This window comes from Antedon mediterranea, chromosome 4 (genome assembly GCF_964355755.1).
Source record: "Antedon mediterranea chromosome 4, ecAntMedi1.1, whole genome shotgun sequence".
NCBI classification, from domain to species: Eukaryota; Metazoa; Echinodermata; class Crinoidea; order Comatulida; family Antedonidae; genus Antedon; species Antedon mediterranea.
Window position 1 is genome coordinate 35,851,075 of NC_092673.1, and position 24,951 is coordinate 35,876,025.

The 24,951-nt window shown below is 34.1% G+C and overlaps 1 protein-coding gene across 2 annotated transcripts in view; it reads right to left on the reverse strand.

Annotated features, from left to right (window-relative positions):
* Positions 1 to 24,951, reverse strand: part of LOC140047450 (uncharacterized) — a 31,848-nt gene that overhangs the window by 5,600 nt on the left and 1,297 nt on the right. For both annotated transcript variants that reach the window (XM_072092486.1, XM_072092487.1), the window contains exons 2-23: positions 24,309 to 24,509; positions 21,364 to 21,411; positions 20,195 to 20,351; positions 13,836 to 14,150; positions 13,380 to 13,460; positions 11,896 to 12,065; positions 11,559 to 11,655; positions 11,129 to 11,172; positions 10,338 to 10,446; positions 9,653 to 9,758; positions 9,168 to 9,268; positions 8,752 to 8,844; positions 7,404 to 7,477; positions 6,937 to 7,030; positions 5,893 to 5,981; positions 5,331 to 5,436; positions 4,977 to 5,126; positions 2,501 to 3,622; positions 2,129 to 2,227; positions 1,352 to 1,495; positions 954 to 1,068; positions 423 to 505 (exon numbers count right to left, since the gene is read on the reverse strand). In XM_072092486.1, coding sequence (XP_071948587.1) covers positions 423 to 505; positions 954 to 1,068; positions 1,352 to 1,495; positions 2,129 to 2,227; positions 2,501 to 3,622; positions 4,977 to 5,126; positions 5,331 to 5,436; positions 5,893 to 5,981; positions 6,937 to 7,030; positions 7,404 to 7,477; positions 8,752 to 8,844; positions 9,168 to 9,268; positions 9,653 to 9,758; positions 10,338 to 10,446; positions 11,129 to 11,172; positions 11,559 to 11,655; positions 11,896 to 12,065; positions 13,380 to 13,460; positions 13,836 to 14,150; positions 20,195 to 20,351; positions 21,364 to 21,411; positions 24,309 to 24,509 — 3,598 coding nt within the window. The remainder of the gene's footprint in view (positions 1 to 422; positions 506 to 953; positions 1,069 to 1,351; positions 1,496 to 2,128; positions 2,228 to 2,500; positions 3,623 to 4,976; positions 5,127 to 5,330; positions 5,437 to 5,892; positions 5,982 to 6,936; positions 7,031 to 7,403; positions 7,478 to 8,751; positions 8,845 to 9,167; positions 9,269 to 9,652; positions 9,759 to 10,337; positions 10,447 to 11,128; positions 11,173 to 11,558; positions 11,656 to 11,895; positions 12,066 to 13,379; positions 13,461 to 13,835; positions 14,151 to 20,194; positions 20,352 to 21,363; positions 21,412 to 24,308; positions 24,510 to 24,951) is intronic.

Consider the following 24,951-nt stretch of genomic DNA (forward strand, 5'->3'; position numbering starts at 1 on the left):
ATATGATGTAATTCCAATTTAATTACACTGCCATCCTTTGAAAACAAAACACATCCTCTAAATTCAATATATCAATAATAGATCTGGCATAAGATTATGTGCACAGCGAACTCGTACAAGATATAGGAATTATTTTTATCCAAATTCCATTTTAAATTTTAATCAGGTTGTACGGCGGTAATTTTATTACATAACTCATTTACATATTGTAATAACTGTTTTTATGAGCTCTGTATTTTAAGTATTTTAATGTGACAATGAAAAAATGTGACAATGAAAAGCAAATTTCCAAAAATTATTGGAAGAATAAATATTATGTACTTATATCTTCTAGCAAAATAAAAAAAAAAAAAGAAATATGTTTATAATGTTATTGTAAAAATTATTTAGTTTTGTAATAAATAAAATAAATCAAAACATACCTTATGGGCTAGCAGCTTAACCTGGCCCTCGATGACTTGTTGCAAATGACACTCACATTGGTGCCACAGGTTCTCATGTAAATCTGTTAAAAAAAGATTGTTTGTTTATTGAATAATTCACCATTTCTAAAGCTCTGTTATGTGACAAGAAAATGCCATGTGCATATATATGGACATGATGATGTCATATCACTACCATAATTTGGGTATATCACTATCATATTATTCACACTTTTTTGTCAAACTAGTTTGATAGTGTAGACAAAGATTTAGAAGAAAAGAGTTGAATGTGTTTAATACTTTGGTTACCAACTAAATTCCCCATTGGTACTTTTTGAATTCTTGGAAGTGAAAACTTGAATGGCGTGGTTCATTTTCAGGTGTTCTTTGTTCACCTTCCATGGGTCACAACACCACCACATCCCGCGCCCCCCCCCCCACCCCTCTCCCTCTGTCGCTCACCTTCCCCTCCCTTCACCATATGTATGTATGAATGTATAGTACAGTTGGAAAACAAGAATCAAATATTACCTGCCATGCCCATGTACAAAGGAGATTGCAAGTCTCCAACCACTGTTGATAATAAACCGTTGAATGATGGCATCAGGTTTAGAAGAGCTGCTATATTGTTGATTCGGACACACATCTACACAAACAGGAAATAGGTTAAAAATGATAAAAAACACATTTAAAACTTTAAATACTTTTATTAGTTACAAAATGGTATAACATTTACATACATCTACACAAAGTAGAGATAGGTAAAAAATTATTAAAAACAGACTTAAAACTTTAAATGTTTTTATTAGTTACAAAATGATTTAACATTTACACACATCTACACAAAGAGGAAAAATTATCATAAACAGACTTAAAACTTAATTTATTATTAATTTAATTTAATTAATTTTTTTTGCACACAATATTACCTCTTCAGTGACTGGTTCAAATGCATCACTGACATACTCAGCATCTCGGGATAAGTATTTGTTGCAATTGTTAGATCCATTCAACATGTGTCGACAACCCCATATTAGACCTTGCTTCTTATTGAACGTAATGCTATCGAGCACCTGTATTCAAATATGTAAAATAGAAGTATTGGAATTGTACAAGATGACTGAATGGAGCACAAATAGTAGTATTTCTATCTATGTTTATTGTGGTCTAAGGTCCCAAATTCTTCTGGACAATGCATTCAGAGTTTATAGAAAATCAGATGATTTGATTCTGCCCAGCAGTGTTTGGGAATGTTGACTATCTAATAAAAAAAAAACTGACCATCCATCTTGTGTAACTTGACCAGGAGATATGTTGTAAAGAAATCGTTTCCCTTAAAGTTCAATACACTTGATATACTTATAAAATAACAGTAGTCTAATTCCATTACGTTTAAGAGTATAAGGTGACTACCAGTACAAGTTTAAATGACAGCAATACATGGTATTATAAAATCACAATCATGTAAATGTGATATTAAGCTCTGTCTATACGATCAAACCAGTTTGATGTGCTCAAATATGGTAGTTATACAGTATTCCCAAATATGGTAGTGATATGACATCATCATGTCCATATATGGCCAGATCACATTTTTTTGTCACACAAAGTTTGATAGCGTAGACAGAGCTTTAAATATGGTTGCCAATTAAATTGGATTATTAAGATACTTAAGTAATAAACATGACAATCATTAAGCATCATACCTGTGATGTTATTAGTGTACTTCCAAGCATTGATGGTGTGGCACATAGATCTATTGACAGCATGTTGTTAGCATACAGTTGCAGACAGTCAGTTACAGTCTGATAAAAAAATAAATGTTTCATTTATTTATTATTTATTTTTCCAACCAACAGTAAACTTAAGGTTCACCACTTGCAAAACATTTGATTATAATTTGCATTACATAATAATTGTTAAAAAAATATTCTATTTAAAAGTTGCAGGTATTGTATGTCCTCAATAATTGAATTCAAATTGTGAAGTCAACTGATACTAAGTATCCATCAATGACGGCCATGTGTCTTCAGAAGAAGACGGCTACAGCAACAGTAATATTTTAATTAGATACTCACCATATACATCTTAATAGCAAGCTCTTCTCTCATCTGAATGGCTGCATCATTCCATGACATTGATGCTGTTGCCATGGATCCTCTTGGTGTAAATGTACCACTATCGCCTCCTCCTTCTCCAACTTCTTCTCTTTCCACATTAATTCCTTCCTTTCCTTCCTCTCCTTCAACAATTGGATAAATTGTATTACACAGACTTTGCATAAACTCTGCAAACCTTTGAACAATACACACCATGTCAACTACGCTGTTAGAAAATGGCATTTTTTCTGGTGGTTCAGAAGGGTCACCGACCTCACTATCTGTGCCAATCCCACGTACACTATCATCGTCATTGCTACCTATCATGTCGGTAGCTTTATCCATCGGCTCCTGTTGTAGGGCGGAAGTATGAGGGGGGTACAACCCTGGGGATTCTGTTCTACTAGATACTCTCGTTTCGGAAGGACTAAGAGATCGAGGGTAAAAAGTTCCTTCACTAGCAGTTTCAAAAGAAGATGCTGAGAGAAGAAAGCCCCGATGTTGGATCAGTTGTTCTGGTGAAACAAATCTCCTAGGACTTCCTACACTAGATGATAAGTGATCTGCACTCAATACACCTGATCTATAGTTCCCAATAAACTTGATTGGAGCGTCTTTGTCCAAATAGCTAAACGCATCCTCATATTGACTACAAGGTGATGTTGTTGCTGAGCTAGACACTTCTCTTGAATCACCTATTCTAAGGAATTTATTAGTCAAGTCTTGCACTTTTTCATTCTGATGAACAGATTGTTCATTCGTCAAAAGTTTAACTTCATCATCAAATTGTGACTGGTCCATTTCTGGTGTAGGGGTGTAAAATGTTGAATCATCCTCACTTAATAATTGTTCTTTTGTTTCCTCAGATGACACACAAACAGACACGTCTTTACTTAATGCTTTGGTTTCTTGCTGTGATACATCTGTGAAACATCTACGACGTTGTTCTTGGTTTCTTCTTAAGTGCTCTTTCTCAACACTACTTGAAAAAGGATTTTCCATTTGCAGCGGAGTCAGGGTTGATAATGTGCTGACCTGGCGACGGGTTAAAGTTATTGCTGCTGCCTTTTGTGAAAGATCTTCTAACTCTGGATGATGAACCTAAAACAAATTATACACATTTTTTATTTTATTTTAGTTTTTCATTAACCCTACTATTTTTTTATTTATTTATTTAAAAACATATTTATACAGGATAAAAAATAGTTAGTACTGTTTAACATATGGTCCTGTTTTTTTTAGAGCACTAGATTTTAAAAATTCATAAAAAGACATTAAAAAACGTAAAATAAAACTTTAAAATTACAATACAAAGACAGAAAATATTTACAATGTTTTAAAAAGGAGTTCAAAATTAATGGGAAAAAAAAGCTCTGTCTATTCACTATCAAACTTTAAGTGACAACAAAATGTGATATGCTCAGATATGGACATGATATTTGGTTATATTACATAGCCTATGTAAATACGTGAACGTGATTGGTTGAAACTGCATCACATGACTACCGCTGCGAGGATCGTAAATCGTATATATCCTCGAGAACGATGATATTGACTGTGTAATTTTCGCGTAATTATCGTGTCCCCTGTCATTAATCATATAAATTCTCGAGTACGATGATATTGACTCTGTAATTTTCGTGTGCAACACTCGCGTTTGCTGATAAATAAACAAAAGTCATCTACTGGGTCTTGAACTTGCGATGCAATTGTCACTCCATCACAAGACAACGCTTCAACGGCTGCGCCACGGAACTTGCTTGAAGAAATTAATCTTCTAAACTATTTAAGCTATGCATACATAGCGCCCTCATTTGTTATTAGTCCACCCTAAATGTGATGAAACACCGTTTGTGATTGGTCAATACTCACGGTAGTAACCTAGTAACTAGTACGCGCTGAACATCCTGTGATTCGGCTCCTCGAAGAGAAGAAGACGAATTGTTTATTCGGCCTACCTGATTATAATATTATTATTAATAGGCTTATTGATGGAAAACGACCTAGGCCTAAGTGAATATTTTATTGCCAAGGAAAGAATCATTAATTAGTAATTATCTGTATATTATTCTTCGCAAGGTAAGGTTTCTAAGCAGGCTTGTTTAAATACAATACAAATACTATACTATAGGAGGCCTAGCCTAGCTTCACCCAACCCAGAAGACTTGTTCTTGGCTATATAATATAACAGATATTGCCTTTTATATCTGTTAAATATAAGATTTGACATCCCCTCGGGAATGATATTAAGTTCTCGGGGAATATATATTCCCTCGAACTTAATATCATTCCCTCGGGGATGTCAAATCTTATATTTCTAAGCAGTCAATATCTGTATAATATCACTACCATATTTATCACTACACATCACACTTTTTTTTGTCAAACTTTGATAGTGTAGACAAATGTACTATAACTTTCAAATTTTGAATTAAGTAAAAAGTATGTTTGGTACCTCAGCTTCAACTGTGATTGGAGATGTAGAACTTGTGACGGCTGAGAAGGCAGATGTTTGAGAAGCTTGTAGGAAGGATGAGTTACGTGGACGGTGGTTAACATTCATTATTTCAGGGTAGCCTTCCTTAGGTAGCAGCAGTGTCTTGTACTGTAGATATAACAATGATAATTATTACTTATTTTAATCTTCTTTCACACATTGTCCTCTTTGTATCTTTTTTTTTCATTTTCTAAAGTATATCTGTTGTTGTTGATTTGTTTAATGTGTAGAAAATAAATAAATGAAATGAAAGATAAAGAAATATAATTCATTATACAGAAACACAAGATGACATCGAACATTGTTACTTACTGTATCTTTACTGACTGCTTGGATAACAAGTGATAAAACATGCTGTCTTAACACATCTAGCCAAAGTTTAGCTTGAGAATGAAATTGATGACGCCAAACTTGAAGACTAAAAAAACAATGAAAACACTAAAAAATAATCCCCAAGTGATTATCTTCAACCATGTTATGTGTATGCTTTGCAGGTATTAGATTTGTATCATTATCAGTAAGGTTTATCGCAAATAGCTTGATTTTGCAAGGAACATAATTGTGCAATGCATGATGTGAAAGGTTTGGGAGCAAACATCACAAAGTGTACGTATAAACAAATCACGTATTTACACATCGTGAAATTGGCTTTGAAATCCTTCCCACCATGCATCGCGCCTGCTATTTGCGATAAAACTTATTACTCTATTCTTGGTAAACAAACTTTATTTATAGGTATACCAGTAAAATGATTGAAACCAGAGATGAAATATAATTTATGTACAGGATACATTACACCCATTAAACACATTAGGGTATAATAACTTTAAAATCTTTTGATTAAAAACCAGATTTTGATAATTGACATATTTACCGGATTGGTATATATTGCTTCCACTTAATGTCCAGTTGGTTTAGGCGATAAGCAAGACTCAACATCATCAAATCAATCTCATTTGAGTGCTGAAAAAAGGAAATATATTAAAGACTATCAACAAAAACCATAATGTAGTCAGAAATATGTGTACATCACAGCAAAAGTACAATAAACAACAAAATAATCACAACCTTTAAAGGCCAGGTGCGGGCAAACAATTTCTATTGATCATACATTCCAATAATTATCAATCTATAGTTTCCCCTATGTTTCATAATTTTTGGGAGTTTATTTGTGTTACACGAGCTTGTTAAAAATAAGCACTTTCATATCAGTGCACTTTCAAATTACACAGTAAAATCTCTATTCTTTTGTACACAAATTTTGAGGCATTTTAAAAAGCTATGAAAAATAAAAGTGTGGTAAAAAATGTTATCAGATGACTAAATATAGGTAATATAACTTGAATATTACATTTCTGATATTTTTATTCAACTTCAGATTTTTATTTTCATGCTATAGCAAAAATTATCCACCGTATATCCACCATCTTTTTTCACCGTCTAGGGAGTCACCAGACATGTTATTACATTAGGTTAACTACCTAACTACTGAAAAAAAGTCTTCCTGGTTTTTATGGAAGAATTTTGCCAAATTTTGTATTTGACCATATTAAGGGAAATTCATGTTTTTTCATCTTGATTTCTGTTACAAATATTTGATTTATGTACAATTTACCAAATATTATATTTAAAATTCATGCCTGTACCTGAGCTTTAATAATATCTCAAAATATATGAAGAAAACCCCAGTGATCTAATGTCAGCATATCAAACAGAAGGAGCCAAAATGGACTCGTCTAAAAGGGACAATTCAATTTTACATTGTCATGATGATTTTCAAATATGGTAGTGATATGACCATATATGTTCATTTTACATTGTCATGATGATTTTCTCATCTTTATAGGTATTTCTATTCTTCACAGTCAGAACATTGTTTGATTCATAGAGATGGTATCCTAGCAACTAGCTCAATTACCTCCAATTTCAGACATTGTTCACACAAAGCACAGACATCTTGCATTAGTAAGTTGTAAAATTCCCGAGCAGCAAGCGCAGTCAAATCAAAGAATCTATTGTATCAAAAGATCAAATTTATTATAATAGCTAAGTTTATAATAGATAAGTATACATAATCAAACCCATTACTAGGCAAGGCGCAGTCAAATCAAAGAATCTATTGTATCAAAAGATAACATTAATTATAATAGCTAAGTTTATAATAGATAAGTATACATAATCAAACCCATTACTAGGCAAGGCGCAGTCAAATCAAAGAATCTATTGTATCAAAAGATAACATTAATTATAATAGCTAAGTTTATAATAGATAACTATATATACACAATCAAACACTATCCATTACTAGGCAAGTGCAGTAAAAGATATAATATTTTCTTTTGATGTAAAACAAGAATACTTTAAAAATACAAAACGTATTCTCACTTTCCAAATGGCTCTTGATAGTGGACTTGAAAATGATCAACTTCATTACGGATGTTCAAAAGCAGCAAGTTCATCTGAAATATAAGACAAATTCATCAATGAATTTCATAACTATGTTGTTGACATTAATACATTTTTAGAGGTTACTTCATAGTGATATGGCAATTATAATTAAGCAGATAATCAGAAGAAAACTTATCAAACTCTTCACTGTTTATATGCAAGCATTAGGAGTAGATCACTGCTATGTGAATGACTAGTGGAATACGCCTGTAAGCATTAGGAGTAGATCACTGTTATGTGAATGACTAGTGGAATACGCCTGTAAGCATTAGGAGTAGATCACTGTTATGTGAATGACTAGTGGAATACGCCTGTAAGCATTAGGAGTAGATCACTGTTATGTGAATGACTAGTGGAATACGCCTGTAAGCATTAGGAGTAGATCACTGTTATGTGAATGACTAGTGGAATACGCCTGTAAGCATTAGGAGTAGATTACTGTTATGTGAATGACTAGTGGAATACGCCTGTAAGCATTAGGAGTAGATCACTGTTATGTGAATGACTAGTGGAATACGCCTGTAAGCATTAGGAGTAGATCACTGTTATGTGAATGACTAGTGGAATACGCCTGTAAGCATTAGGAGTAGATCACTGTTATGTGAATGACTAGTGGAATACGCCTGTAAGCATTAGGAGTAGATTACTGTTATGTGAATGACTAGTGGAATACGCCTGTAAGCATTAGGAGTAGATCACTGTTATGTGAATGACTAGTGGAATACGCCTGTAAGCATTAGGAGTAGATTACTGTTATGTGAATGACTAGTGGAATACGCCTGTAAGCATTAGGAGTAGATCACTGTTATGTGAATGACTAGTGGAATACGCCTGTAAGCATTAGGAGTAGATCACTGTTATGTGAATGACTAGTGGAATACGCCTGTAAGCATTAGGAGTAGATCACTGTTATGTGAATGACTAGTGGAATACGCCTGTAAGCATTAGGAGTAGATCACTGTTATGTGAATGACTAGTGGAATACGCCTGTAAGCATTAGGAGTAGATCACTGTTATGTGAATGACTAGTGGAATACGCCTGTAAGCATTAGGAGTAGATCACTGTTATGTGAATGACTAGTGGAATACGCCTGTAAGCATTCATTGGTTGTAAAACTCTGTCTACGCTGTCAAACTAGTTTGACAAAAAAAGTATGATGTGCCAAAATATGGTAGTGATATTCCCAAATATGGTATCATCATGTCCATATATGGGCACATCTCATTCAATTGGTCACATAAAGTTTGATAGTGTAGACAGAGCTTTATATTAATAAGCTCTTACCAGCCTTGGAGAAAGAGGAGTTGTATAGGAGTTCAGTTTCAGTTCGGTTGTTCCAATTAATTTGTATCTTTCATACGCTAACGAAACGCTATCCTGAAAAGTACAAACAAATTGTGGTGATACACAAGTAGATATTTAGCAACCTATGCATAAAATAAAATCATAAAATATCATTTTTTCATTTCATTTTCATTTATCAAAAATGTCCTGGGACCCAAAAGCGTCACCATAACATGATATGTCTCAATATCACTTGAGATCTTTTCACATTAGCGTACAGGTGAGTCACCATAACATGATATGTCTCAATATCACTTGAGATCTTTTCACACTAGCGTACAGGTGAAATGCTGGTATGGATACCTGCATTGTTAAATTCTATCAATTGCATTCTAAAATGTGTACTTTGTTGATACCTTCATGTACTTTTGTAGGTAGTACTCTAATGAGCTGCATTTCTTGCCTGTCAGGTAGGTTTTCAACTCCACAACTTTCGCAAGGAGGTTGATTAGAGATTCTACAAAAACAAAGTAATAATAATAATAGTAATAATAAACTTTTATAAAGAGATATTTACTGATGTTTCACAGTACTAAAAGACCAACAAGAATTATTGAAAATAGTTAGATTTTTTAAGTGACTTGAATTGCGCAAGAGATTTACATTGACGGATATGGAGTTGGTTCCAATCTAGTGCAAGATTTAAGTAATGATAGCATCAAAATACATTGCAATTTATATAAACATATTTAAGCTAGACAGATTTATTTTTGATGTTTTTTTTTCTCATTCTCATCGACTTCCTAATACAGTATCACTGGGAGGTTTGAAGTTTCTCTATACCTACGATTTCTAGTCTTAGAAATTAAATCTACAAATTGAGAAATGAAGAACAACATACCTACGCCAACTGTGGGATTGTGGTCTGAAAACAAGCGTTGTAAACGAGTAAAGCAATGGCTACAGTGATCGTGAAGCTTACATGCTGCTTTATACAGTACTTCATACTAGAAGAAAATAAAGAAAATATATATAATAACATATAGCAGAAAATTAGATAAAGAATATGTTCAATAAGAAAATGATGAAGATCATAATTATTATACTAAAGCTCTGTCTACACTATCAAACTTTATGTGACAACAAATGTGATGTGCCCATATATGGACATGATGATGATATCATATCACTACCATATTTGGCCACATCAACTAGTTTTATAGTGTAGACAGAGCTTTAGATGGTGATTTTGATAATATCGTATCATTATATTCTCTAATTTAGGCTAAATACAGAGTTTATTTTTTTAAGAATAAAATTTTATTGAGATTATAAGGTTCATTTCAGCTCTTTATTACTATTTTTCAGACCTTGTTTCCACTCTATTTCAAAATTCTTATACATGCCTTCTTAAACATTAAGATTTGTTACTACAGTACATTGCACAATCCCTATTGATTGTATTAGTACAGGTATGATTTGTGTTAGTCATCTTATGTATTGACTTAGTTTATTTAGATTAGACGAGGCTTACATATAATATATATGCAAATATTAATATTTATATAATGAAATAGCAGAAATACCTCTTTCCTAACAATGAGCATCCGAGTTCTAATTTGTGAGATCATTTCCACCACAATACCAACGACGTGAGTCATGTGATTTAAGTACCATACTTCAATTTCAAGATTACTATAAAGATAGACAATTACTACCAATAATATTAATAGAGAAAACATATGGTAATACCACCCGACTTAAACTCAATCAATCATTAGTCAGTTTAATACTATCAAAGGTTTTCATTGTGTAACAATCTAAAGTTCTGTCTACAATATCAAACTAGTTTGACAAAAAAAGTGTGATGTGCCCAAATATGGCAGTGATATGCCCAAATATGGTAGTGATATGACATCATCATCATGTCCATATATGGGCACTTCACATTTTTTTTTTACATAAAGTCTGATAGTGTAGACAGAGCTTTATACTTTATAACAGGGAAGAGTGAAATGTAACTACAATTTCATAATAATTCATATCATGTTTCATTTAGTTTATTATTCTTTTTGATGACTCATGCTTTCTTTATTCTATTGTGTTGGTCCTTTGTCCTTATTTTCTTTGTAAAGGTCCAGGTGCAACACTTTTTAGCCATTTGCCTTCTTCCATCACCTCCGTCCACATGACTCACTACTTTTCATTGTATGTATATACAAGTTTATCTATTAACAAACTAGTTTATCATTATGTTATTGTATAATATATATCTGTTACATTGTGGAAATGAATTGAAATTGAAATTATATTTGTTTTTGATATGTTATATTGTTTAAAGAAAATCAATTAAATTGTATTGTCTTGAATCACTTACTTGGCTAAGTACTCTAAATAGACTGCCTTTCTGTAAACATCTCCCTAAAAAAGTAATTAGCGTTTTTTTTACAATATATTGTATTGATGTTATGCTGATCAAATACATAAATGAAAAGATTAAGCTCCATATCTGAAATATTACAGATTTAAAATCAAGTTTTCATACTGTATATATGACCAAGTATAAGCCAGGAGGACTGGGTACAAAGTTTGGCAAAAGTTAGGGGTGGAGGTATTGCATTAGGCAAAGGATTTACAAAGGTTTTGTGTCCAAATTTACAATAAATATTTTGGAATGCATATATTGGCCTACTTCAGTCATATACTATTGTGTCGTCTTCTGAAGCCAAATGATTTTTATTAAAGTAGATAATGCAGTTTTCAGAAAGGAGTAGTGTGGTATGTATATTTTTAATGAGACTACTTACCACCCCATATCTAAGACCAAATTCCTTGAGTAGACGTCTGCTAGATGACGATAATATCCAACCTCCTCTCAATACATTATGATGCACGTTCCCACTTCTGCATATCAAAAATATGATTAAATTAAATAAAATATATTTATCCCAAAGTTACAGGTCATAAAAATACTGTAAAGTCCTTTATTTCCATGAATATCAAATATTTTGCAGCTTTTTGTATTATTTCTTGTTTCATTGTAGTACCAGGTGGTACAGTATGTGCATTAACAATCTGTCAACAATACAATTAGACTAGGGTCATATAATTGAGCAATGTTGTGACATATTTTTAAAATCATACCTAATAAGTTGAATCATAAGATCTTTATATTCCTCATGTGTACTAGCCCAATACATTGGCTTACATAGACTACTAGATGCGCTAGGCAATGCATAATGCCAGAATTTACTATACAACTTTATAACAGTCCGTCTTTCTTGTTGCTGCCATAAATCATATGCATTCCGATTCTGAAAAAAAAGAAAATAAATTAGAACCTCTTATTTTGGACACTTTATTCAAGGGACACCCCTGGAACAGAGACAAGGACACCCCTGGAACAGAGACAAAGACAACCCTGGAACAGAGACACTGTCTTGTTAAATGCACAATACAAAAGGAGGGACACCCCTGGAACAGAGACAAGGACACCCCTGGAACAGAGACACTGTCTTGTTAAATACACAATACAAAAGGAGGGACACCCCTGGAACAGAGACACTGTCTTGTTAAATGCACAATACAAAAGGAGGAACACCCCTGGAACAGAGACACTGTCTTGTTAAATGCACAATACAAAAGGAGGGACACCCCTGGAACAGAGACACTGTCTTGTTAAATGCACAATACAAAAGGAGGGACACCCCTGGAACAGAGACACTGTCTTGTTAAATGCACAATACAAAAGGAGGGACACCCCTGGAACAGAGACACTGTCTTGTTAAATGCACAATACAAAAGGAGGGACACCCCTGGAACAGAGACACTGTCTTGTTAAATGCACAATACAAAAGGAGGGACACCCCTGGAACAGAGACACTGTCTTGTTAAATGCACAATACAAAAGGAGGAACACCCCTGGAACAGAGACACTGTCTTGTTAAATGCACAATACAAAAGGAGGGACACCCCTAGAACAGAGACACTGTCTTGTTAAATACACAATACAAAAGGAGGGACACCCCTGGAACAGAGACACTGTCTTGTTAAATGCACAATACAAAAGGAGGGACACCCCTGGAACAGAGACACTGTCTTGTTAAATGCACAATACAAAAGGAGGAACACCCCTGGAACAGAGACACTGTCTTGTTAAATGCACAATACAAAAGGAGGGACACCCCTGGAACAGAGACACTGTCTTGTTAAATGCACAATACAAAAGGCAACATGTTCTAAAGCTCTGTCTACACTATCAAATTTTATGTGAAAAAAAATGTGATGTGCCCATATACAGTATGTACATGATGATGTCATATCACTACCACACAGTAGTTGGGCACATAACATTTTTTTGTCAAACTAGTTTAAAAGTGTGGACAGACCTTTACAATACAGTTATTCAATAATAATAACGTTCAATTTATATAGCGCAAAATGCAGGGTGCCTCTAAACGCTAACAATCAACAGAAAATGTAAAAAGCAATTCATATTAAATTCTATTAAAATTTCAATAACTTAATATCAATATGTATATTTGCTTGGAGGTTGTACCAGTGACCTAACAAATATTGAATACCTGATTAGATTTAAGCCTGTTAAAGAAAAGTGGAATGCAATTTACCTCAAAAGCAAATGGACTGTAAAATGGATGCTTATTGTTCTCAAGGAGTCTAAGTCGGCTAACAAGTTCATCTATAAGAATCTAAAGAGAGATATAAAAAGAATTAATTAATTGAGAATGCATATGCAGTGAAATATCATCCGCATATACAATGAAATATCATCAGCATATAGAGTGAAATATCATCAACATATAGAGTGAAATATCATCAACATATAGAGTGAAATATCATCAACATATAGAGTGAAATATCATCAACATATAGAGTAGGATCTCTACACTTTGTTGGGTCCTGAAGGTGGCCCTTAAAAGAGGTTCTACTTTATATTGTTTGAAGGTTTGCATGGCAAAATAAAATGTTGATATACAGTTTTAGGTACACCACGTATATTAGCTCTGAAAAGTACTGTTTTAGTAAAATGTTACAAATTATTTACAAATACAGTTTAATCCTACTTTTGCCGGTGATTTTCTGTTATAGCCTTCTGAAATAATATCATCATAGTATAAATGTCGCTCTTCGCTTAAGTTGAATGCTTGGCGTACAACCACGCATAAAGTCTGTACTTGTATAGATGTATCGGTGTCATCATCAATCTCGCTGTCATCAGAGAACGTTGTTTTGGTGTTGGATTCAGGGATTGGAATGAAATTGAAGGTGTGTTGAAAGCTGTTGGTTGTTAGTGAATTTGAGGCTGATGAAGGAGGGGAAACAGAGCCTAGAACTGGGAACTGGGCACAAAGAAGTGCACGTTTGTACACTGAGAATTCCTGCAAACAAATAATAATAATAAATCAGGCTTGATAGAGTGCATTACGCTAATAGCCCCAATGTGCTTTACATTAAAACAAAAATATACAGAGAGAAATTAGTCAAAAGAAAACTTAAATAGATGAGTTTTTAATAATTGTTTGAATGTAATGATGGTGGGTGCTTGTTGAATTGCAGGTGGTAAGTCATTCCTAAGAGCAACTAAGGCAAAGATGAATTAGAAACTTCCATAAAACTGTGTAGAAGGGCAGACAATAGTACATTATGTTTTAACAATTTATTGTATCAGAAAAATAATCAATTGTAAAATAAGAGATAGCATTAGGTCATGTGGTAAAGATTCAGTGCCATTGAAATTGCAACGCATTAGTTTTAACAAGTTTTTAACAATGGCTTAGCCTCTCTTTTGAATGCAAATATTGGAGAGTACTGTCGGTAAAAGGGTAAACATATTTACTTAAGCGGTTTAAGCTTCATTGCTATGATTTCTGATAACATGTGCAAATGTAATCATGAGATAAAATTTAAATAGTGGCTTGATTTGAGAGAAACACATTTGCCTACTTGAAATAAGATACAATGAGAGAATTTGCAATCTAACATTAACAATCTAATAATTGCTTGAAAAAAAAAGTGAATAATCTCTGAAACAGCTGTATATTTGGGCTATTATAACCCGATAACTGAATGCAGGGGCGGATCCAGGATTTGTTGAATGGGAAAGCCCTAACATATAATAGTGTGTCAAAAATGGATATCAAGAAGTGGCAGTCAAAAATAGAGCATGTATCCCTAAGTGCTTCTCACTGGATCCGCCTCTTAGTAGGCATGTTAAGGAGCATATTTTAGGCAAATCCTTCAAATTGTGATAACATTTTGAAACTTTGCACAGTTATTCATTAGGGTGTCAAAAATATGAAATGGAAGGGTTGCACAAAATTTGGTCAGGGGAAAGCCGCCATTTTGGATTTCAAAATGGCTGACCTCAAATTTTCACTTGTCAGGTATATCTCTGCTAAAGAGGCACCTAGAGTTCTGATTTTACCTGCAAAATATATGGTAGTGGGGTCACCAAACATATTGGTATAATTAACATTTGATTGCATGGCGGCCATGTTGGATTTCAAAATGGCGGACTTCAAATTTTCACTTTTCAGGTATATCTCTGCTAAAAAGGCACCTAGAATTCTGATTTTAGGTGCAAATTATAATTATGGTAATGGGGTCACCAAACATATTGGTATAACTAACATTTTAATTGCATGGCGGCCATGTTGGATTTCAAAATGGCGGACCCCAATAACTTTTCAGGTATATCTCTGCTAAAAAGGTACACAGTGCTCTGATTTTAGATGCAAATTATATGGTAATGGGTCACCAAACATATTGGTATAATTAACATTTGATTGCATGGCGGCCATGTTGGATTTCAAAATGGCGGACTTCAAATTTTCACTTTTCAGGTATATCTCTGCTAAAAAGGCACCTAGAATTCTGATTTTAGGTGCAAATTATAATTATGGTAATGGGGTCACCAAACATATTGGTATAACTAACATTTTAATTGCATGGCGGCCATGTTGGATTTCAAATTGGCGGACCCCAATAACTTTTCAGGTATATCTCTGCTAAAAAGGTACACAGTGCTCTGATTTTAGGTGCAAATTATATGGTAATGGGTCACCAAATATATTGCTATTTAACTAACATTTTTATTGCATGGCGGCCATTTTGAATTTCAAAATGGCAAGCTCAAAATGTTTCAGTACGGTACCTACAGTTATAATTTTAGGTACAAAGTATAATATGGTATTGAGGTCAACAAACATATTGGTATAACGTCTTTGATTGCATGTCGGCCATTTTGAATGTAGCTCAAACCTGGTAACCACACAGCTCTGTACATCATAAATCACTCTTTCTGCATTTACAGCGTCCAAGATCACAGTCGGTGTGTCACAGCGATTTGTGACATCTGAAAGTTCCGGTAATGAACTCCAAACTGGACTAAATTTGTTGCCGTCCTTCCTCCATCCCCAGTTTGCTGGGTCCTGTTCAACCCTGAATGCATCTAGACAGTTGTACCACTTTCTGGCTTGTAGAAAAGACCGTTTCACATGTTATCTTAATGCCGCAGATGTTGGGGGGATATTTTCAATAGTCTGTAGTGAAAAGATATCGTCTTGCATCATTTACCTTCTTTCTACATAGTTACAACAAACTGTTCTAGATAATCTGTGTCACTAACATCCCCTACAGACAATGACATCGTCTCAAATTCCTTTCCTTGAACAGATGAAGTTGTATCACAACTGCTAAAGGAATGAAAGAACAAGTAAGCGGCTGATGCTTGTGATCCAAGAGAAGTAATCTTGTGTATTGAGATATACTTCAAGTTCTTCCCCACTCCAAACTCGATCCAAAGCTCGTGGATGCCAGGTATTCTGTGGAAAGTTGACAATGAAATAACCACAACATCACTGTCTACAGTCTTGACAAGAATGCGCGGACAAATTTTAGCGGCATGTTTAACATGAACAAACATACGTTCATCTGCCTCTTCTATGTTACATGGCATCAGCGGTTTTATATTTACAGACTGGTTTGTTACAGCTCTGTCTCTCAGAGACCCTACAAACATTCCGTGATTTGTGTCAATGTTCTCTACTACTTCAGTTACAATTAATGAAACAACTCTGATTTGTTGTCATCATATCTCGAATATGTGGTCTAATTGTTGGGCATGCTCCCACTGGCTTTGACGCCCCTCCTTACACCAGAGCCGCGGTTTGAACGCGTACTAGACTTTAAACCGTCGTTAAAGTATCTATCGAAAACCAAATCTGGTCACGTCACTGATCGAAGTTGATGGTCTATATGGTTGTACGACAAAATGAAGCACCATTAGTTGCTGCCAAGGTGTTAGATGGACCAGCAATAATCAATATGTTCAGGCCCAATGATTCGAAGACATTCATTGAGTATATATCAAGTGTCATACAACCATCAACTTCGATCAGTGACACGACTAGATTTGTTTTTCGATAGATACTTTAACGACAGTTTAAAGTCTGGTACGCGTTCAAACCGCGTCTCTGGTGTAAGGAGGGTCGTTAAAGCCAGCGGGAGCTTGCCCAACAATTGGACCACATTTTTTAGATTTGATGACAACAAATCAGAGTTGTTTTCATTTATTGTAACTGAAGTAGTAGAGAACATTGGCACAAATCACGGAATGTTTGTAGGGTCTTTGGGAGACAGAGCTGTAACAAACCAGTAAATATACAATCGCTGATGCCATGTAACATAGAAGAGGCAGATGAACGTATGTTTGTTCACGTTAAACTTGCCGCTGAAATTTTCCACGCATTTTCAAGACTGTACACAATGATGTTGTTGTCAGCTTTCCACAGAATACCTGGCATCCACGAGCTTCGGATCGAGTTTGGAGTGGGGAAGCACTTGAAGTACATCCCAATACACGAGATTGCTTCTTCTCTTGGATCACAAGCATCAGCCGCTTACTTGTTCTTTCATACCATTAGTGGTTGTGATAGAACTTCATCTGTTTAAGGAAAAGGTAAAGCTACATTTAACGAGACTTTGAAAAAGATGCCATGTATGACTCCAGTTTTTGAGAGGATGTCATTGTCTGTAGGGCATGTTAGTGAAACAGACACAGATTATCTAGAACAGTTTGTTGTAACTATGTCTACTGCAGAACATTTAATGATGCAAGACGATATCTTTTTACAACAAGAGAAAGACTATTGAAAATATCCCCCAACATCTGCGGCATTAAGAGAACATGTGAAACGGAAGCCAGGAAGTGGTACGACTGTCTAGATGCATTCAGGGTTGAACAGGACCCAGCGAACTGGGGATAGAGGAAGGACGGCAACAAATTTAGTCCAGCTTGGAGTTCATTGCCGGAACTTTCAGATGTCACAAAGGTTTTAATTCGCTGTGGACACACCGACTGTGATCTTGGATGCTGTAAATGCAGAAAGAGTGATTTACGATGCACAGAGCTGTGTGGTTGCCAGGGAAAATGTGACCTACAATAAGTGTCCGTGTTAAATGCATGTAATTATGAACATAAACAAATAGTGTAAAGCCAGTACGGGTTGAGCTACATTCAAAATGGCCGCCATGCAATCAAAGACGTTATACCAATATGTTTGTTGACCTCAATACTATATTATACTTTGTACCTAAAATTATAACTGTAGGTACCGTACTGAAACATTTTGAGTCCGCCATTTTGAAATCCAAAATGGCCGCCATGCACTCAAAATGTTAGTTATACCAATATGTTTGGTGACCCCATTAACATATAATTTGCACCTAAAATCAGAACTCTAGGTGCCTTTTTAGCAGAGATATGCCTGAAAAATGAAAATTTAAAATCTGCCATTTTGAAATCCAACATGGCCGCCATGGAATCAAAATGTTAGTTATACCAGTATGTTTGGTGACCCCACTACCATATAATTTGCACCTAAAATCAGAACTCTAGGTGCCTCTTTAGCAGAGATATACCTAAAAAGTGAAAAATTGAAGTCCGCCATTTTGAAATCTAAAATGGCCGCCATGCAATTAAAATGTTAGTTATACCAATATCTTTGTTGACCCCATTACCATATAATTTGCACCTAAATTCAGAACTCTAGGTGCCTATTTAGCAGAGATATACCTGAAAAGTGAACAATTTGGGTCCGCCATTTTGAAATCCAAAATGGCGGCTTTCCCCTGACCAAATTTTGTGCAACCCTTCCATTTCATATTTTTGACACCCTAATGAATAACTGTGCAAAGTTTCAGAATGTTATCACAATTTGAAGGATTGGGTCACTTAACAGGCCTACTATCTGGTGTAAGTACATTTTTTTTAATTTTTATTTTATTTTAATTTTATTTTTATTTATTATTTCCTAGAACATAAGGGCCTGACTATTTTTACTTTATAGATTCATACATATAAAATATATATGTATAATAGATTAGATAATAAAGTCATGAGGGATGATAAAACATTAATATGAGATAAACTAAAGTTCAAGTTCAACTCTAGATCAACACAGAGTTGTTCTTCACAGGGGTCATGAAACTTTTGAAGTACATTAAAAAAAATACAAGATACAGATTGCTTGAATATACTTGAAGGCTAATAATAATATAAAATACAAGATACAGATTGCTAAATATACTTGAAGGCTAATAATAATATAAAATACAAGATACAGATTGCTAAATATACTTGAAGGCTAATAATAATATAAAATACAAGATACAGATTGCTAAATATACTTGAAGGCTAATAATAATATAAAATACAAGATACAGATTGCTTGAATATACTTGAAGGCTAATAATAATATAAAATTATCAAATATCATTAAATGAATACCGTAGAACATTTTTGATCTGGTCAGCGGAAATGTTGTAATTACAGGAAATCTAATTAGTATACATCTAAGTTTAAACTGACAGAAATACATAAGGCTATCGATAATTGAAAAAAAACTTTTTATTGGAATACGGATATAGAAAAAGAAAATGTTTTATTTGGTGAAATATTTTATAATATCGATTTGGCATTTGGATATGTTAATAAATAGTTCTTTTGGGAAATCGCTCTCAATGTTTTGGTCATGTTTTTGTTTTTCTATAAAAAATTTAGTAATGTGATGTACATCTTTCGAGACAAGTAGTGGTGGGGGGGGGGGGGGGGGGGGGGAGTTGTACCCCGGCGTACTAGTATACACACAGCCAGTGCTGTCACACACAGACACTTACTGTATCATAACTCATCAAGAGGGTCCCTTGATTGTCAGCATATGCTGTTTAGGGTCACCCTCTAGGGTCACCCTCTAGGGTCACCCTCTAAGGTCACCCTCTAGGGTCACCCTCTAGGGTCACCCTCTAGGGTCACCCTCTAAAAATAAGGTAAAATAAAAAATAAATAAAATATGTGAAAACATAAAACATGCTTTATAATTTTTTTCATCTGTTTAAGAACTTAAACAACAATAGTACAGACCCTTTGATCCAAGACGTTTTTATGCTGTCTATCTGAGTCTATACCACTAATAGTGCCATCTTCAATTCCTGAATCTCTTCCATCTGTCTGTGGTACACGGATCTTACTGTAGGCATTGGCATTTTTCCCAGGGAGATTCATACAACAAACATTGGAACTGAAATTGTATAAAAACATATTGCCTGTCTAAAGCTTTGTCTACACTTTCAAACTAGTTTGACAAAAAAAAAGGTGTGATGTTCCCAAAAAATGGTAGTGATATGACACTATCATGTCCACATATGGGCACATCATATTGTTTTGTCACATTTAGTTTGATAGTGTGTTTATAATGTGGTGATATGACATCATCATGTCCACATATGGGCACATCATATTGTTTTGTCACATTTAGTTTGATAGTGTGTTTATAATGGTAGTGATGACACTATCATGTCCACATATGGGCACATCATATTGTTTTGTCACATTTAGTTTGATAGTGTGTTTATAATGGTAGTGATGACACTATCATGTCCACATATGGGCACATCATATTGTTTTGTCACATTTAGTTTGATAGTGTGTTTATAATGTGGTGATATGACATCATCATGTCCACATATGGGCACATCATATTGTTTTGTCACATTTAGTTTGATAGTGTGTTTATAATGTGGTGACTACTAACAGGTTGAGTACCAGTTCAGGTCACTTTTCTGCAAGTAGTATTTTAATTTAGTTTTTGCTGTATAGCATTCTGTATAGTAAAGTTTTCTACATACAATATTCTGAATATGTATTTCCAAGTATATATTAATTTATTATTGCAAAATGTGATGAAACATATGGTCAATTAGGCATAATATGATTAATTGATGATTTTACATAATAAGTATTCCAAATGATATAATACTAAATAAAGATATAGTATAAAGCTCTGTCTACACTACCAAATTTTTTGTGACAAAAACATGTGATGTGACCAGTATATGGACATGATGATGTCATATCACAACAATATTTGGGCATATCTCTACCATATTTGGGCAAATCACGCTTTTTTGGAAAGTCTAGACAAAGCTTAAGAACAGAAGGGAATATGCCAGGAAGGGGAAGCTTGAGGTGCAATTGGGGTGGATTTAAAAGGAAGTTCAAGTTGTGAGAGGAACCAAAACCATTGTACTTACTCTAGGTTTTTGAAATAACTGTGAATGCTTTGAACGGAATTTCCATGCCTAATAAGAGAAAATTTAAATTACATTAAAAATTAATGGTTTGGTGCATCCATAATATAATAAGAAACAATAATTACAGATAATTATTTACAGTATGAACACTAAACATTTGAAATGAATTGCTTCATCTCCCTTTTATGCAAAACAATAAACCCATTAAAATTTAAACACAAAAAAATAATAATAATTCATTCATTCATTCATTCATTCGGTCATAATCAACATACAATACATGATTACATAACAATGTTACAATACAAAAAGTTAAAAACTTGAGACTCACAATTAATAAGAAAGAAAAAATGTTATAAACAATCTAAAAAAAATGCAAATGTCTAAAATGATGGTTAAAAATGGTTTAAAAAAGGTTTAAAAATGGCATAAAAACAGCATTAAAACAGAATACCGTTCAGTACCATAGTTAAAAATTCATTAAAAATACAAATTATAAAAAAAACAAGAGAATATTAAAAAGCGTTCAATATCATGGCTAATATCCTTATATAATTTTACGCAAAAAAGCATGATACGGGCCAGGTGCGGGCAAAAAATTTCTATTGATCATACATTCCAATAATTATCGATCTATAGTTTCCCTTATGTTTCATAATTTTGGGGATTTTATTTGTGTTACACAAGCTTGTTAAAAATAAGCACTTTCTTATCAGTGGGGGGATAGTTCAAATTACACAGTAAAATCTCTATTCTTTTATACACAAATTTTGTAAATAGAGAGGCATTTTAAAAAGCTATGAAAAATAAACGGTGTGGTAAAAAAAGTTATCAGATGACTAAATATAGGTAATATAACTTGAATATTACATTTCTGATATTTTTATTCAATTTTCAACTTCAGATTTTTATTTTCATGCTATAGCAAAAATTATCCACCGTATATCCACCACCTTTTTTCACCGTCTAGGGAGTCACCAGACATGTTATTAGATTAGGTTAACTACCTAACTACTGAAAAAAAGTCTTCCTGGTTTTTATGGAAGAATTTGGCCAAATTTTGTATTTGACCATATTAAGGGAAATTCATGTTTTTTCGTCTTGATTTCTGTTACAAATATTTGATTTATGTACAATTAACCAAATATTATATTTAAAATTCATGCCTGTACCTGAGCTTTAAAATAATAAACAACTTTGCATGTAATAAAGTAATATAAATAAGCCCTGGTTTCCTATTTTCAAATAGGAATTTACATGATGACTTTAAAATAACACAATGGAATTTACCGTATGAACACATAAACATAATACAGTCTACCACTTCCTTCCTTAACACTTTGACTGCCAGAGGTTTTTCCAGTTAGAAACTGCCACCGCCAGCGTTTTTAGTCCAATTCGATGTTTTTATTAAAGCTGATTGAAACCATGTATGTGATCTGATTTATATATAATTTAGACTAAAATAATCATAAAGATTTTAGCTTTACAATGGTACCAAGAACGATTTTTAAATCGCAATATGTAAATCGTAATAGTAAAATGAAAGTAACCCACTTTTTGAATTTTTCGTAGTTTCGCGCAAGAAAGTCGAGATATTCGCGATTTTGTGCAAGACATCACAATATGAAAATATCGCCCGGTGAGATCAACAAACAACGAAAAAGTTACTTACACGGCACCGATAGGCCTATAAAAACAAGTTATCACTATCGAAAAATGTATTACATTTTATAAATCATAAATCTTACATCAATGTTTCGCCAAAATCCACATAGTAAAGACACCAGGCCTAGTTAACCAGGCCTAAAGTTGGTCCGGAACCGTTTTACGACTAGGGCTAGGCTAGCCTAGTACTACTAGCCTAGGCCTAGCTAGGAGATAGTAAACTGATGATAATAACCATACCATTTCAAAACAAGTTTGTTGCATGAAACTCGGTCACTTTCAGTAAAACACCAAAACAATTAGTGTATACATACAATAATAAAATTAAAGACTTCATATTGAAAATGACTCCATTATTTTTTATTCAGATAACAAACAAACATGTCAATCCACAAAAACCTTTGTAATGCTTCGGCGGCATAGCTAGCGCGCGACCGATACACAATGCGCCAAGCCATCGCTCTACGCGCTACTGTGATGCGCGCGGTGTTTGTTATTTCGACAGGTACCATTTTGACAGTCGTTCGTAACCAGATTAGTTACTTTCAAATTGTAAAATGTTGACGGTCCAGACCGAATATAGTGTTCATATTTATAGTATATACCAATAATTAACCTATCTACCGATTTCGTAAAAAAACGCGAAAAACGAAGATCTTCGTTTTTGGCAGTCAAGCGTTGTGTTTCCAAAAACGAAGATCTTCGTGTTTGGCAGTCAAAGTGTTAACAACTTTATACAGTAATGTATAAACATTTTAATAGGGCAATATAATCGAAACGAAAAGAAGTCTTGTAATGTTATAAATAGGTGTATCATGGGTTTTATCACCTTGTCATGTTGGGTTTAAGCTTCTTGTCTTGTGACTTGGTTGGAGTCTAATGCCCTTTTCACCTGCATAAATTGTTACAACTTGGAAAAACTTGTAACCAGGTTTGATCTCCAGATTTATTACATGTTTTTATACACGAATATTCGAACCTTGACATGAACTCTGAGAAATCTCAGAAGAAAAACACAGGTGCGTGCTATTTGAAAATGTAGTTGAGCACTATTTGATTACTATGATTGGTCAGTTTAATACCAGGGCAATACACGTGCACACAGTAAGAACTCGGAACAAAAACAGGCATCTAATCAGTCTGTTTTTCTACAGAGAATTCACATATTTTCTACAAAATTGTATTCACACCATGTAAACCTGGTTAAGTTGTTACATTTTGCAGATGTGAAAATATGATTAAAATAATGCCCTCCTCCCAAAAAACATTTATCTTACTTGACCAAGGATGACTCTGGTGATGAATCGTCATCAATATCCAAGGAATCCATTCGTTTCCATGCCTCACTTTCTGCTTTAATCAAGCTAGGGAAGAGTGAGTCTGCAGACAGTAGAACTGAGCTACGGCCTCCATCGGTTGACGACGACCTCCATCTCGGTGATGTTGCCATCATCGGAGGATTGTCACGGTATTCCCATCTGAAAACAAATATGACCGTATTTACAACTTTTGATTTAAAAATTCATATCTTTCATTCAAAAAGGATTTTTTCTTCCATAAAAATCGCTTGAAATTCACTCCAAAATCTCAAATAAAATTCACCTACGGTCAATATTCCAAAATTAAAGTCTAAAGTACATTTGATTGTTATCAAATTTTAGGTAGCCTAGGCCTACGTTCTACTACTCAAGGCCTCGGTTATTCATTGTTTCTTATCTGAACGTTATCAGCAGTCACATCTCATCGTCGGTCGTATCGAGGCGCGTGACACCGGGGATCGAGAAAGAAAATACGCGGAGCAGACATCCATCCGCTGCTAGCTCTAAACACCTACCTCCTTCCTAGCCTAGCCTGCCCACCCAGCATAGGCTAAACAAAATCTGCACTTTTACACGTATATATACACTTTATGTTAAAGAA